Source organism: Pseudoliparis swirei, chromosome 13, assembly GCF_029220125.1.
Source record: "Pseudoliparis swirei isolate HS2019 ecotype Mariana Trench chromosome 13, NWPU_hadal_v1, whole genome shotgun sequence".
NCBI classification, from domain to species: domain Eukaryota; kingdom Metazoa; phylum Chordata; class Actinopteri; order Perciformes; family Liparidae; genus Pseudoliparis; species Pseudoliparis swirei.
This window is the reverse complement of record NC_079400.1, coordinates 13,682,157-13,697,273: the sequence shown is the minus strand read 5'-3', so window position 1 is coordinate 13,697,273 and position 15,117 is coordinate 13,682,157. Positions and strand designations below refer to the sequence as shown.

The 15,117-nt window shown below is 45.2% G+C and overlaps 2 protein-coding genes across 2 annotated transcripts in view; both read left to right on the top strand.

Moving 5' to 3' along the window:
• mtr (5-methyltetrahydrofolate-homocysteine methyltransferase) overlaps positions 1 to 12,002 on the top strand; it is a 48,888-nt gene extending 36,886 nt beyond the window's left edge. The window contains exons 27-33 of the mRNA XM_056429195.1: positions 1,029 to 1,104; positions 1,542 to 1,697; positions 4,871 to 5,070; positions 5,328 to 5,528; positions 5,605 to 5,797; positions 9,851 to 9,963; positions 10,462 to 12,002. Of these exons, the coding sequence (XP_056285170.1) occupies positions 1,029 to 1,104; positions 1,542 to 1,697; positions 4,871 to 5,070; positions 5,328 to 5,528; positions 5,605 to 5,797; positions 9,851 to 9,963; positions 10,462 to 10,551 (1,029 nt within the window). The 3' untranslated portion in view covers positions 10,552 to 12,002. The remainder of the gene's footprint in view (positions 1 to 1,028; positions 1,105 to 1,541; positions 1,698 to 4,870; positions 5,071 to 5,327; positions 5,529 to 5,604; positions 5,798 to 9,850; positions 9,964 to 10,461) is intronic.
• Positions 12,003 to 12,871: 869 nt separating this feature from the next.
• The window catches only part of ryr2a (ryanodine receptor 2a (cardiac)), a 125,383-nt gene continuing 123,137 nt past the window's right edge, over positions 12,872 to 15,117 (top strand). The window contains exon 1 of the mRNA XM_056430441.1: positions 12,872 to 12,919. Coding sequence (XP_056286416.1) covers positions 12,872 to 12,919 — 48 coding nt within the window. The remainder of the gene's footprint in view (positions 12,920 to 15,117) is intronic.

Sequence of the window (15,117 nt, the reverse complement as noted above, 5' to 3'; positions counted from 1 at the left end):
TTATCCAGTCTGACATTAATCTGAAGTGGTGGTGTCATGAAGGGATGTGTTGACTGTTGTTTGGCTAATTTCTGCCTTTTTTTTCTTTTTTCCAGGAGAATGGACCAAATGTCAACTGGAAGTTTTTGTATTCATACAGTTTGAAAAGGATTGTTTTCCTAGTATATTCACAAAAGCTCAGGAGTAGACGAATGAACCTGTGCACAAAAATCCATCACATAGAGACATGAGAACTCACACACACACACACACACACACACACACACATACATTCTATTATGTAAATTCATTTGCATTTTAAAAGCAGCTGGAAATGTTATTTATGTTATTTTATAGATTTTTTTTGTTCAAAAGGAACTATGTTGCACGTATTTTAAAAATATATTTACTTGATTTTATAGACATTTGTTCATGGGACTTAAATGTTCTGAAAATGTTGTATTAATAAATATAATTTACAACAGCAATGACATTTGTGTTATCCTTTTGCATTACACCATACTGTTAATTTTGAACAGACATCGGTGTGTTTACTTTGAATTAATTAATTTAGATTAATGTATATTTCCTTCGTACGTTAAGTCTTACATTTTATTTAGACGTGGTCTTAAAAAGTCTTAAATTTCACTGGTTTATTCCTGTAGACACCCTGATTGAGTGTTCAAGACGTGGAAGGAGCAGTTGAACATTGTGTAGAACATTACATTAAATGTCATTTAGCAGACGCTTTTATCCACCTCACCTGACATGACGCTGTTGTAAAGACATGATAATGATTCCTCCTGAGCGGTTGCAGACCAGTGAAGTGAAGACACCGTCACACACGCGTCACGTGACTCTCCTCTGATGGACTTCCTGTTCGCTACTCATGATATCCAATAAGTGAATCTTTGGAAGCCTTTCACAGTTGGTTGGATTGCACGTCCGTTTTTAATTTGAGCAAATTGGGTTTACTTGTCCTGAAATGTGTTGCATGAATACCACTGCCATGCCTTCCTCTTCATCCTCTTCATCCTGCGTTTCCTCAGGAGCGCAGGTATCTGTCTCTCTCCCAGGCCAGAGGCAAGGCGCTACACATCGACTGGCTCTCTCAGCCCAGACCAGGTGAGTTGGCACGTCGTCAATCTGCTGTTCAGCCACCACGTTGAATTCTTTGGCTCATCTCCCCGACTCTCACTCACGCCTCCACAGCCGACACCAAGTCACATGACACCAGAACAAACAGACCGGCTCAGGAGAAAAGGAAGAGAAACAATGTTTTATGTCTCTAGGTGTTTTTTTAGACACTTGGAATAACTGTGGGTCAGAGGTCAGCAGGTCCGTCTCTCCATCAGGGCATTGGAGGTTAAATCCCCGCACTAGTCGATGTGTCCTCGAGCAAGACACTTAACCCTGAGTTGCTCCCTGTAGCTGTTCTACGGCGTATGAATGTAACATGATTTTAAGTCGCTTTTCGTTGAGAGGAGGTGCTGCTCGGTGGAACGTGTTTCTTCTTTTAGGCCTTTTATGAAGTGTGCTCTTCATCTGTCTCTGTGCGTCAGTGCGTCCTCAGTTCCTGGGCACCCGTGTGTTCGAGTCCTACGACCTGCACAGCCTGCTGGACTTCATCGACTGGAAGCCTTTCTTTGACGTGTGGCAGCTGAGGGGAAAATACCCCAACAGAGGCTACCCCAAGATCTTCAACGACAAGACCGTTGGTACGAGCTCGCCGTCACAGACCACAGGACGCGCACATTTGTGTTACTTCCCTCTCCGCCTCACGAAGCTTTCGTTCCTGAAGCTTCTTCCCCCTCTCAAAGTAGCACCCGCTCAATGTCACCCAGAGTTCACCCTGCAGCACCCACATCGCTCCAAACAGTTAGAATAAAGCTTTGAAGGCCATAACGTATGATGTCATCAGCCTAACAAACTAAAGTGATGAAGTAATCCTTTTATTCTTCATTATAGCGACTTTCTTACTGTCTTTGTTGTTGGTGGAGCAAGGAAAAGTATTTAATTAAATGAAAACATACACACATTTTTACATATTACATCTTTCTTCCTTTTTTTCCCGCTAAATGTTGACCACACAAAACTCTGGAGGTATTGGGAGTGTCGGGATGCGACAAGTCTGAAACAATCCCACGCAGAACCCACATGCACAAGCCCCAGGTGCATTGTGGGTAGGGTTGGGTACCGAAACCCGGTGCCAATATGGTACCGGTTCCAATACAACCGGTATTACCCGGACCGAAACGCAACGCACATTTCGGTGCTTCTTTCCGGTGCCTGAGCCGATTAAAATTGAAAAAAACTATTGTTGTGAACTTCTCTGGTGACTCCGCCCTGTCAGCAGGTTACGATAGCCTATCATTTAACTTTGACAGCGGAGGCTGCGCCGTGTGCAGTGTTGCCAGGTCCGAGGTTTTCCGCGAATTGGGCTACTTTTGAAGTGTTGCCGCGGGTTGAATTTTTTGTCTGCTGGTTCGGGTAGACCTATTTTGCATGCAAATTACATGAATATCTTTAAATAAAAATCCATATTTTAAATGAAATAATTTATTTATACCCAAATCCTACCAAACTGACTCCAGATCAGCACGTACGCCGACACATCCGCGCAGTGCCTTCGATCTCCGTGACCTTGTCCGTCACCATGGAAACATTGTCACGTGACATCTAAGCGCTTTGGTGCTAGTGACGTCACGGAGCCCCGAACCAGAGTCTATAAGTAGAAGTGATTTCCAGCAAAGCAGCAGGGATTTGTGAATCTCACAGGAGAGGTGGGCGATAGGCGATTCAGAATCGCCTACACGGGAGGAGCGATTCATAGGCGAGTATGATTATGAATCGCGACCTCCCCAACGGGATGGGACGGTTTGGCGAGAATCACCTCGTGTGATTACTCCTACACCCCATCCCGGGGTGGGTTTGGTTCTGTGGGATTCACAAATGGGGCCCTTTTAACCCCTTAGTTTAGTTTATTTTAGTTTAGTTTAGTTTATTTTAGTTTATTTTATTTCGATCAGCAAAATATACAACAATCAGAATTCAACAAAAGAAGAAAGTGGCTGAACGAAAGGGTCGAGGCTGAAGCTATCTAGCTTATAAGTGCCCTAACCTATGATTTCTCAAAAAAACTTATTTCAAAGAACCATATATAGGTAGAATATGAGTATTTTATTTTATTTTCTGTAAGTCAAAAATCAATGCAAAACAAATTCCATCATTAAAAATCAACTGAAATATTGCATCATTTATATTCTGATATTATTTTGCTGATTATGGCTTTACAGCTTAAGAAACTCAAATATCCTATCTCTAAATATTAGATTAATATGAAAAAGTGAATAGTAGTATAAATCACTTGGTGTCTAATTAACTAATTAAACAAATGCACTCACTCTTTCCTGAGCCTTGACAAACAAAACACTCAGCTGTTATTTTTCTTTTTTGGTCTACAGGAATTATTAAAATTTTTTTTTTAGGATTGGTTTTTTAGAGTTTTGTTAACATAAAGCATAATTAAAAGATAAAAAATAAAGCATTGCAATATTTCAGTTAATTAATATCCAGAATGCGCATTTTTTTTTTTTTTAATTGCATTAAAAAAAAAATAAACTATCACAATATTCTAATTTTCTGAGACAGTCCTGTATATATATATTAGTGCTGTGAAAAATAACGCGTTAACGCGTTATGATTAAATTACAGGATTAATTAGTTTTGTTTTTTTAACGCATTTAACGCATGTGCAGAATGAGCTTCCAATACGTCTGTTGTTGGTCGTCTCTACAGCAGCATGTCATTATGTCTCTACGTGTCGCGTTAACACGACTCCGATCTCCGTCTCGCGCGCGCCGCAGAGCTCCGGTGCCGGCGCCTGACGAAAAAAAGTCACTTGCGCCCCCCCTGCCCCCCCCATCATGAAGGAGTTATGCTTAGGACACTAACATGGTTAGCAGCGGTACTGGACATGGACTTTAAAAGCAGTGTATATGGTTTGGCACGGGCATATTTTGAGTTCTGATATTGGGCTGGTTTTTGGGCTGGTTTTAATTGGCCATTGGGCTGGTTTTGTCACATAGACCTGGCAACCCTGGCTGTGTGACTACGTGAGCCCGTGTCGAGCACACCAACGTCAGGCTGGGCGCGATGGGGAGACCGTCACCGGTCCCCCTGAACACGTGGAGACCGATTACGACGAGCAGCCTGAACTCAGATTAGTACCGTAACGTTGACTGCAAGTCTTGCATTCATAAAAGTAGGCCAAGAAATAATAAATTAGCCATTATAACCATGCTTAAGCTAGCTCGTAGCTAGCGCTAGCTACGAGCCTGACAGTCTGCTAGCAGATGTGTTGGTGTACAGTGATCCCGGCTGTATACCCGGTGTTACCGGGAATATAATGACAGAGGAATAAAGACCGTGGGGCATCACTTTGTTTTAGTGGAACTCTCGCTGTCAGAAGCAAAACTTTATTTGTCACGTGTCATCTTCAGTCCCTCTGATTGGTTGTTCTCTTTGCCCATCAAAACAGTGACAGGATTAACCCTATAAAGTCTGCACATGACAATACATATCACATCATATAATGGAGAACATATATTGTGTATGTTAACAGTCTGATATCCGTTGTTTGTCAGTGCTCCATGATAACGGCTTCTACAGGGAATATGGCCAAAGAGGTTTTTAATGTCCTCATTGTGCGTTTAAAAAAAAAGTATCGGTTCAGGCACCGTTTAGGCACCGGTATCGTTTTAAAAGTACCGGTTTAGCACAGGTATCGGAAAAAACCCAAACGATACCCATCCCTAATTGTGGGTCGGGCTCGCTCGGCCTTTGGTTTCGAACCACGCCTGACCCTTTGACCTCTATCCTCTTCCTGCAGGTACGGAGGCTCGCGGAGTCTTCGACGAAGCCCAGCAGATGCTCACTCAGATGATTGACAACGGGAGTCTGAAGGGGCGGGGCCTGGTGGGGTTCTGGCGTGCCCAGAGTGACGGCGATGACATCCGCGTGTACGAAGGCGACGTCACGGCGCACAAAGGCACCGAGCCCATCGGCACGTTCCACGGCTTACGGCAGCAGGTGAGGTTCACAGACGAGCTCAGTGTCCGTCATGCAGACGTACACGCAGCCACCTTCTGTTCTTTATTGTGTGTTTTTTTGTTTTGATTGTGTCTGGAGTCAAGAAAGGATAATAAACAGACACGGTTTTAACTCTTATGGGACATTTTCTGAGTGATTGTTGTTTAGCTGTCTGAGAAGATTGAGGAGTGGACACACGTAGCATAGACGAGCATGTTGCTGGTTGACCAGTGTGTGTGTGTGTGTCTCTTTTCCAGCTGGAGAAGGACAGCTCCAGTTCAGAGCCCTACCTGTGTGTGTCTGACTTCGTTGCCCCGGCAGCCAGCGGCGTGGCCGACTACGTGGGCGTGTTCGCCGTGGGCGTGTTTGGAGCCGAGGAGCTGAGTCAGCAGTTCCAGGCCCAGGGAGACGACTACAGCAGCATCATGGTCAAAGCGCTGGCCGACCGGCTGGTCGAGGTACAGTAGGGACACACTGCTCTGGCTCTGGACCTTGTCCTTCACTCTGCGCTCCAACCTGCTGACCGTCCTCCAGGCCTTCGCCGAGGAGCTGCACGCTCGCGTGCGCAAGGATCTATGGGGCTACAGCGCGGACGAGGCTCTGCAGGCCTCGGACCTCCACCGGATTCGGTACCAGGGCATCAGACCTGCAGCCGGCTACCCCAGTCAGCCGGACCACACGGAGAAGACCGCCATGTGGAGCCTGGCGGGGATCCAGGAGAAGACCGGTGAGAGCGTCGGGCTGTTTTCTCTGTGCTGTCGTATCGTTGTTCAAGTGAGGCCCAACGTTCTTTAAGTAGAGGTCCAAAGTCCTTTAAGTAGAGGTCCAACGTTCTTTAAGTAGAGGTCCAACGTTCTTTAAGTAGAGACCCAACGTCCTTTAAGTAGAGGTCCAAAGTCCTTTAAGTAGAGGTCCAACGTTCTTTAAGTAGAGGTCCAACATCCTTTAAGTAGAGGTCCAACATCCTTTAAGTAGAGGCCCAACGTTCTTTAAGTAGAGGTCCAACGTCCTTTATGTAGAGGTCCAACATCCTTTAAGTAGAGGCCCAACGTACTTTAAGTAGAGGTCCAAAGTCCTTTAAGTCGAGACCCAACGTCCTTTAAGTATAGGTCCAACGTCCTTTAAGTAGAGGTCCAACGTCCTTTAAGTAGAGGTCCAACATCCTTTAAGTAGAGGCCCAACGTTCTTTAAGTAGAGGTCCAAAGTCCTTTAAGTAGAGGTCCAACGTCCTTTAAGTCGAGGTCCAACGTCCTTTAAGTAGAGGCCCAACGTTCTTTAAGTAGAGGCCCAACGTCCTTTAAGTCGAGACCCAACGTCCTTTAAGTAGAGGTCCAAAGTCCTTTAAGTAGAGGTCCAACGTCCTTTAAGTCGAGGTCCAACGTCCTTTAAGTAGAGGTCCAACGTCCTTTAAGTAGAGGTCCAATGTCCTTTAAGTAGAGACCCAACGTCCTTTAAGTATAGACCCAACGTCCTTTAAGTATAGGTCCAACGTCCTTTAAGTAGAGGTCCAACGTCCTTTAAGTAGAGGTCCAACATCCTTTAAGTAGAGGCCCAACGTTCTTTAAGTAGAGGTCCAAAGTCCTTTAAGTAGAGGTCCAACGTCCTTTAAGTCGAGGTCCAACGTCCTTTAAGTAGAGGTCCAACGTCCTTTAAGTAGAGGTCCAACATCCTTTAAGTAGAGGCCCAACGTTCTTTAAGTAGAGGCCCAACGTCCTTTAAGTCGAGACCCAACGTCCTTTAAGTAGAGGTCCAAAGTCCTTTAAGTAGAGGTCCAACGTCCTTTAAGTCGAGGTCCAACGTCCTTTAAGTAGAGGTCCAACGTCCTTTAAGTCGAGGCCCAATGTCCTTTAAGTAGAGACCCAACGTCCTTTAAGTAGAGGTCCAAAGTCCTTTAATTAGAGGTCCAACGTCCTTTAAGTAGAGGTCCAACGTCCTTTAAGTCGAGGTCCAACGTCCTTTAAGTAGAGGCCCAACGTCCTTTAAGTAGAGGTCCAACGTCCTTTAAGTAGAGGTCCAATGTTCTTTAAGTAGAGGCCCAACGTCCTTTAAGTAGAGGCCCAACGTTCTTTAAGTAGAAGCCCAACGTTCTTTAAGTAGAGGTCCAACGTTCTTTAAGTAGAGGTCCAACATCCTTTAAGTAGAGGTCCAACATCCTTTAAGTAGAGGTCCAAAGTCCTTTAAGTAGAGGTCCAATGTTCTTTAAGTAGAGGTCCAACGTCCTTTAAGTCGAGGTCCAACGTCCTTTAAGTCGAGGTCCAACGTCCTTTAAGTAGAGGCCCAACGTCCTTTAAGTAGAGGTCCAAAGTCCTTTAAGTAGAGGTCCAACGTCCTTTAAGTCGAGGTCCAACGTCCTTTAAGTAGAGGTCCAACGTTCTTTAAGTAGAGGCCCAACGTTCTTTAAGTAGAGGTCCAACGTTCTTTAAAGTAGAAGTCCAACGTTCTTTAAGTAGAGGCCCAACGTCCTTTAAGTAGAGGCCCAACGTCCTTTAAGTAGAGGCCCAACGTTCTTTAAGTAGAGGTCCAAAGTCCTTTAAGTAGAGGTCCAACCTTCTTTAAGTAGAGGTCCAACCTTCTTTAAGTAGAGGTCCAACGTTCTTTAAGTAGAGGTCCAACGTTCTTTAAGTAGAGGTGGAGGTAAATGTTGAAGAAGGAGAAAATATATCTTAAGATGAAAAACGAGAGGCTGACACATTAATGTCAGTGAATGTCATTTCTAAACCCATCAAGTCATAATTTAAAGTCTGAATGAAACCCGTCGTCCTGTTCTGAGAGTTCATATATCAATGGACCTTTACCTGAGCCCTTTAAGTCTATCATGTGACTCAATGTTCGCACTAGTGACCGCAGCATCGGCCTTCATGTGATACGATGGGTTGAGCCTCTCCGGTCAGATGGACTCACTGTCACGCCCCACGAGGGGTCCACACTCCACAGCGCTGCTGCTGATGCCCAGAAGAACCTGAACAGAGAAATAAGGACGAAGAGATACAACACAGGCAGAGGGCACCGCGGTCTGAGAGGATTCATAACCATGTGGGTCATAAGAGAGGATCTCTGAGTCAGCCGACGCTTTATATTTGAGGAAGGAGCAGGATAGCATACCTTCTAACGGCCGAGAGGGACCCAGTGCACATGACGGGCATGCAGCTGGTATCCGAGTGACCAAACTGTCACTGCAGAGTGTGAGATGTGAACGTGTTCTGCTGAGCCAGCGTTACGAGGTGTTTGATGGCAGCGTGGCCAGCACACTGTATATCAGCTCCCCGACTATCAGCCGAGCTGCGTCGGTGGGACTGCTGGCTCAGCCGACACTCGTCAAACTGTGATCATCACAACGTTGGGCAGCTGAACATTTGAACAGTTGCGTACGGGGGAGTTTTTTTACATTTTTTAATATATTTTACAGAGGGAGAAAGTGCAGCTTTCCGTCTACATGCAGGTTTCTGCTGCACAGACTGAGGACGACACGTCAGAGAGGGCTCGTTATATGAGGGAGCAAACTGACTGGCCACATTATACATAATAATAATGAGGTTTTTCTATTATTTTATTTGATATTAGCGATAGATCAAATGTGAAGAGGGTGTCTCTTGACACTTGATCCGGTCGTAAATATTCAATCTTTCGGAGTACATGTTTCTCTTGGGTTTCAGATACACATTTTCGAGCGAATCATGTTCAGCTCCTTGTATCTACTTTTTAACTTTAAAAATCCCGTTACAGCGCTGTGCCGCCCATCTCACGCAGCGTAGCGACCCGGCTCTCGTCCTGGTGCAACAGAGCGAGAGGAGGGCGTGGATGTATCCGCTCCAATCCAATGCTGCTGTTGCCGCTGAATGTGTTTACATCTGTCTGCTCACATGTTCAACACAACAAGTGGAGGAGGTGATGCTGCACCCCGACTCAATGAACACCGCTTTAAAATGTTATTATTTTTTTCGAGCTAACGTCTTTTTCTTGTTTAACTTAAAAACCAAAGGCGTCTCTCGTCTTGTTGAACCAACTGCCAAACAAATATCCTCCAGGGAAAAGTGCACCGCTAATGGCTAATTAGCTTACTAAATATTACACGTTAACGATCCACTTCTAAAGGTCAACATCGGTCAGCTGGATGACCTTCACCACCAGCACAACACCGTCCGCCCTCAGCTCACAAGCCACAAGGTTTGTTTACTGTGTCGCTCAGCTGCCAATCCAACCTGGACCCAGGGTTTCACTTTGTCAGCTTCTAAAGGAGCATTTCAGTACATTTGAAAACCTCACCGTGGGAAAATGTCTTCATTTCATTAAGTACAGGCTTTTATTTTGTATAAATAATAATACATTAAACTGTAGATAAATAAACGTCTAGTGAAGAGATGAGAGAGAAACAAGGGAGAGGAACTCGGGATCCTTATGTTATTCATATTAATGGACATCAAGTCAACATTCGTTCATGTTTGGGCTGAGCCACATGGTCCAAATCAAATGGCACAATGTGCTTCACCAAACACCTCCAGACCGGCAGCGATATTGAAGGGTTCATTGTTGGTGCTTTTACAAATATTTGCTAAATGAGATTTGTTGATGAATCTGTGATAATATAACAGCTGAAGCCGTCTGGTAACACTTATTTTGTGTTCTCTCTGTGTGTGTGTGTGTGTGTGTGTGTGTGTGTGTTCTGTCTGTGTGTTCTGTCTGTGTGTGTTTGTGTTCTCTCTCCATGTGTGTGTGTGTGTGTGTTCTCTTTCTCTGTGTGTGTGTTCTCTCTCCATGTGTGTGTGTGTGTGTGTGTGTGTAGGTATCTGCCTGACGGAGTCTCTGGCCATGATGCCCGCTGCCTCCGTGTCCGGCCTTTACTTCTCTAACCCCAAGGCCTCGTACTTCGCTGTGGGGAAGATCACCAAGGAGCAGGTCAGCGTCCTCATCTTTCAACTGATGAATAAATAACTCCAGAGACCGTGTGGTGGAGAACCCAGCGGTCCCGTAACTCACCCCCTGATACCATACACCATCACGGTGTCCTCCAGCTGGTTGGAAGTGGATCACACATCTCTTCCTCTTTTCTTAGAGAACTAGGACTCACAGATTTTAAATGAATTCAATGCATTCCTGGATGACTGGATTATGATTTAAGTAGACCATTAATATAACTACAGAATAATATAAAATAATCATAATGATCATAAACAATCAATGTGTGAGGAGTTAGAAAGAGTTAGCTTCCCAGACCACTGTGGCTTGTGGTTGCATTGCATTGTGGGTAATGTAGGCGCTAGATTTTGACAAAGGAGAATAATCTGTTTTGATTTCAAACTGTCCGTGAGAATAATACTGAAGAGACGAGGAGTCCAGGGAGTGTTTGTGGCTGCAGGAGTTAACTGACTCACCTGTCTGTGCTCCTGCCTCCAGGTGGAGGACTACGCAGCCAGGAAAGGGATGAGCATGGAGGAGGCCGAGCGCTGGCTGGCCCCCATCCTGGGCTACGACAGCGAGGCCTGACCACTCCCTCAGTAAAGAGGGCCCACACAGAACCACACAGAATCAGAACCAGAACCAGGTCGGCCAGTCCTGCGTTCTGTTCATCCTCTGAGCCATGAGGTCATTACACACCTCCCACAACTAATCACACGCCTACACTGTGAGGGGATGAAGGTTCTCCATCACTCACGTGTCTCTTCTTTAACGGTTCTCCATCACTCACGTGTCTCTTCTTTAACGGTTCTCCATCACTCACGTGTCTCTTCTTTAACGGTTCTCCAACACTCACGTGTCTCTTCTTTAACGGTTCTCCATCACACTCACGTGTCTATCCAAAGAATCTGTAAAGAAGACTAAGAAGCTCTTCTTACATTAAGTGTCCACGCTCATACATGACCGTGTTCAGTTTAATATCTGGTGCTTTGATCTCAACCAAATCAATATGTGTGAAACACATTAATAACTACAACCACACAGTGAACCATGTTTTCACTATTTCATTGTGTAAAGGTTTGAACAGGAAGTGTGCTGTACTTCTGTAATGGGTCACACATGTCCAGTTTATTAATGTTGAATACTTCAACATAACTTTAAGGTGAAGTTTCATTGATGATAATAATATGAACAACAAAACGAAGAATGATTGATGGGCAACATTATTTCCCCTTTGGATGCTGAGTGAAGTGTGCATCATGATGTCATGCTACATCTAGTGATGTCATGCTACACTAGTGAGTTAGTCATTACATCATGATGTCATGCTACATCTAGTGAGTTAGACATTACATCATGATGTCATGCTACATCTAGTGAGTTAGACATTACACCATGATGTCATGCTACATCTAGTGCATTTGCCATTACTAGCTAGCTCCCGAGCTAACTGGCCAGCTGCAACACTCTACATGTGCGTCACTAATAACTATCACCATTTCCTTTTGTTTCAGTTAAATGACCAAGAAAAACAGCTCAAGTTCAGTCCGCTCTACTTCTATTCTATTTCTATGGTAAAACCATTTGAGATTAATTAATTAATTAAGGCTGAATAATTAAAAGTAATAATGATTTTAGACCAATGTGTGTCAATTCTTATAAAGTTTAGTATTTTAATCTGACGTTCCATTGTTTTATTGGCTGGTGAGTTAATAACGTCTATTCATTTTGGAATTTCTTGACAAATATATTGATACATATGAATTATTTCTTCATATTGTATCACGCATTATGCAAGTTCTCTATCATTGTCCACACATTGTTTTCATTAGACCAGGTGTTGTTGTATTGTATGTCTACTAAACAACCTACTCGATTCATTGGGTTTCTGTAAGCTGTCTCGTTCATTTCACACGTCTCTTAAACGCCCTGATGTGCTGCCGGGATGAAACTTTGTCTTCATCAGTTTGCTCTTATATTGAATAAAACACGAGCAATATAACAACGTTTCTCTTTTTCAATAAATATTGTCAACAGGGTTTCTTGTTGTGTGATGTCTTCTGTGCTTTTGGGGGAGCTCTGTCAAGTTAAACATCTTAAATTGAGGCATTTACCAGACAGGAAGGACATAACAGCTGCTGGTTGCATCATGGGAAGTTGACCCATAACAGCTAAAGCATATTCTGCTTTTACCTTTTTATGGTTCTTGTCAGTCCCCCAACTTTATAATTGAGAATTATTAGTACAAATTATACTTAATATACAGAATATGATAATACTTCATGTTTTACGCAGCGGAGCTTTTACTGTGTGAAATAAAACAGCTGAGGATCAGTCAGTGATGCCACGGCCCCACAGACTACAGGAGCCTGTGTGGCCCCCACGGCCGTCCTCCAGCTCACTGCTGCAGAGGGGGCTGACGTGGCTGTGGACCACTGGTGGTAGATTGGTGCAAAGAGCTTGATTATACCTTATCATTTCGAATTTATATTATAATATAACTTAACTAATACATCATTTACATTTGGCCGTAACATATATATATTTCTTCTTTTATAATAATATTAAATAATTATATTGTATTAATAGCACTGACTTTAAATGAAGCTGGTTAAATGTAAAATAAATGTCAAAGCTCTGTTGTAACTTAGTTGAACTCCTTCTGCCGAGAGAGAGAGAGCGAGAGAGAGATAGAGCTGGCAAACTGCTCGCGCGCACACTCACACGCGCACACCTGTGCGGCTCCTCCCTCGTTGAGCGCGCGCCAGCCAATGAGAGGCGGCCTCCGCTGCACGTTGCCTTTAGCTGTCTCAAAACACGCATACACCGCCACGCGCGCGCACACCCCAGCCAGCCCCGTAGTCCGCGCGCAGACACACGAGCGTCTCCTCGCGACGAGCTCACCGCCATGGCCGAGGGAGGAGAAGGAGAGGATGAAATCCAGTTCCTGCGAACTGTAAGTCGCTACAGTGTCGCGCCGAGGGGCCGGCGCCGCGCACGTTGTCACTGCGGCTTTCTGCTCGGCTGTGTGTGCGTGTGTTGTGCGCGCGCGTGTGTGTAGTTTGGGAGTTTACCGCATTAAGGACGACAGCTCCTCGAGACATGAGTGATTGTTCAGTGAGTCCGCATCATGCTGACAGAGGAGCGACATGCAGGAGACGTGTTTGTGTGTGTGTGTGTGTGTGTGTTGTTGTTGTCATCATTATTGCCTCGGAGTCGCGCCGCATGCGGGCTGTGTGTGGCCGCTGTGTGCGGGGCGCAGTGCGGTGCGGACTGGCAGCGGGAAGTCTGCTGCTGCAGCTGCTTCACTTCAATTAGCTCCTCTACGCCGAGGCAATGCCACGGCACCCCGCGTGCGCGCGCGCGTGCCCGCGTGTGTGTGTGCATATGTAATGATTCTCTAATAACGAAGCTTGCATTGGACACGGGATGGACATGTATTCACTGCACCTGAGCATTGTGTGTTTCTTCTTTAACATAAGACATCTTGGTGTGAATGTCATGTTTTATAATGAAACCTGTTTCTCTGTCAGCCTCAGATGCTCCATCGTGGTGTCATGACTAATAAACCAAGGCTGCTGCAATGCTTTTTATGATTCAATTCAATTCAGTTTATTTGTATGGCCCAATTTCACAAATTACAAATTTGTCTCGGATTGCTTTACAATCTGTACACATAGACATCCCTGTCCCAAAACCTCACATCGGATCAGGAAAAACTCCCAAATAACCCTTCAGGGGGGGAAATGATCCTCTTAAAAAAACACTTCCTCTGGAGGACTTGTTGGAAAGAGGGAGATGGAGAGAGAAAGACGCTCTAACATGCCCTCACATTGCTTTTTTAAAAGCTTTCCCGTTATTTCTCACGTTCATATTTGGTTTAAATAATTGTGTAATAATGAGAGCGGAGTCACTCACTCCCACTCTGCAGCGCCGCTCCGCTCCACAGAGCGTCTTCACCTCCTTGTGTTGCTCTCTCTGGCCTCGTCGGCCTTCTGGCCGGCTGGTGTTCCCAGTGAAAAGGCTCCATTGAACCCAGTGTGTAGCCGGGCCGGTGCCCAGTGGCAGCAGAAGGCAGACGTACTGGTGGACCAGTGGGCGGCTGAGGAGCTCCCCGGTTTGAGCTAACGGAGAGCGGCCATGCATTCATCAAGTGGACAAGAGCACGACTCCTCATCAATCATAATGTGGAGATTACTTTATAATACTCATGCGGAAATACGTCAAATGTGAGCCAGTGGTCCCACCGCACCCCCCAGAAAGAGATCTGATGAATGCATCTTTCGGCGAGGGCTGTGTATTGGAGAGCACTTTACGATGCGTGTCGCGATGCACGTGTCGCAATTAGGGCTGGGTACCGAAAACCGGTGCCAATATGGGTGTGATGGGCGAGAGCGACGATGACCAGAGCAGCCTGAACTCAGATTAGTACGTTGATTGCAAGTCCTGCATTTATAAATGTAGGCCAACAAATAAATAAACTAGCCATTAGAACCGTGTATAAGTTAGCTCGAGTTACAAGCTACGAGCTACGAGCGCGACAGTCTGATATCCGTTGTTTGTAAGTGCTCCATGACAACGGCTTTCACAGGGAATATGGCCGAAGAGGTTTTTAATGTCCTCATTATGCTCTTTTAAAAAAAAACTATTGGTTCAGGCACCGTTTAGCCACCGGTATCGTTTTAAAAGTACCGGATTAGCACCGATATCGGAAAAAACCTGAACTAAAAAGCCTAAAGTGCATATTGTGTTGTTATTGCATCACTGGCCACTTCCATGTAGGCGCCATCAACATGTGAAGTGCATATTGTAATGTGTTGGACCTGGACTTGTAAAGCACTCAAAGCTCTTTCACACTACATGACATCATCCACTCATTCACACCCTGATGGGAGGGGCTAATGTCCCCCCTGCACGCCAGCAGTAACTAACATCCACACCGTAGGAGCCGACGGGAGACCTCGAGGGTTAAGTTTAAGTGTCTTGCCCAAAGACACGTGGGCTAGCAGCGCCGGGATCGAAGGTTGAACCTGCGCTCCACTGAGCCACGGGCGCCCGCCTGTGTGTCCCTGAACCATTTGTTTGCCAACATGCTCTTGCCACAACGTCTATTAAATTGTAGACGCCATAAACATATGAAATAAAGTGCGTTAC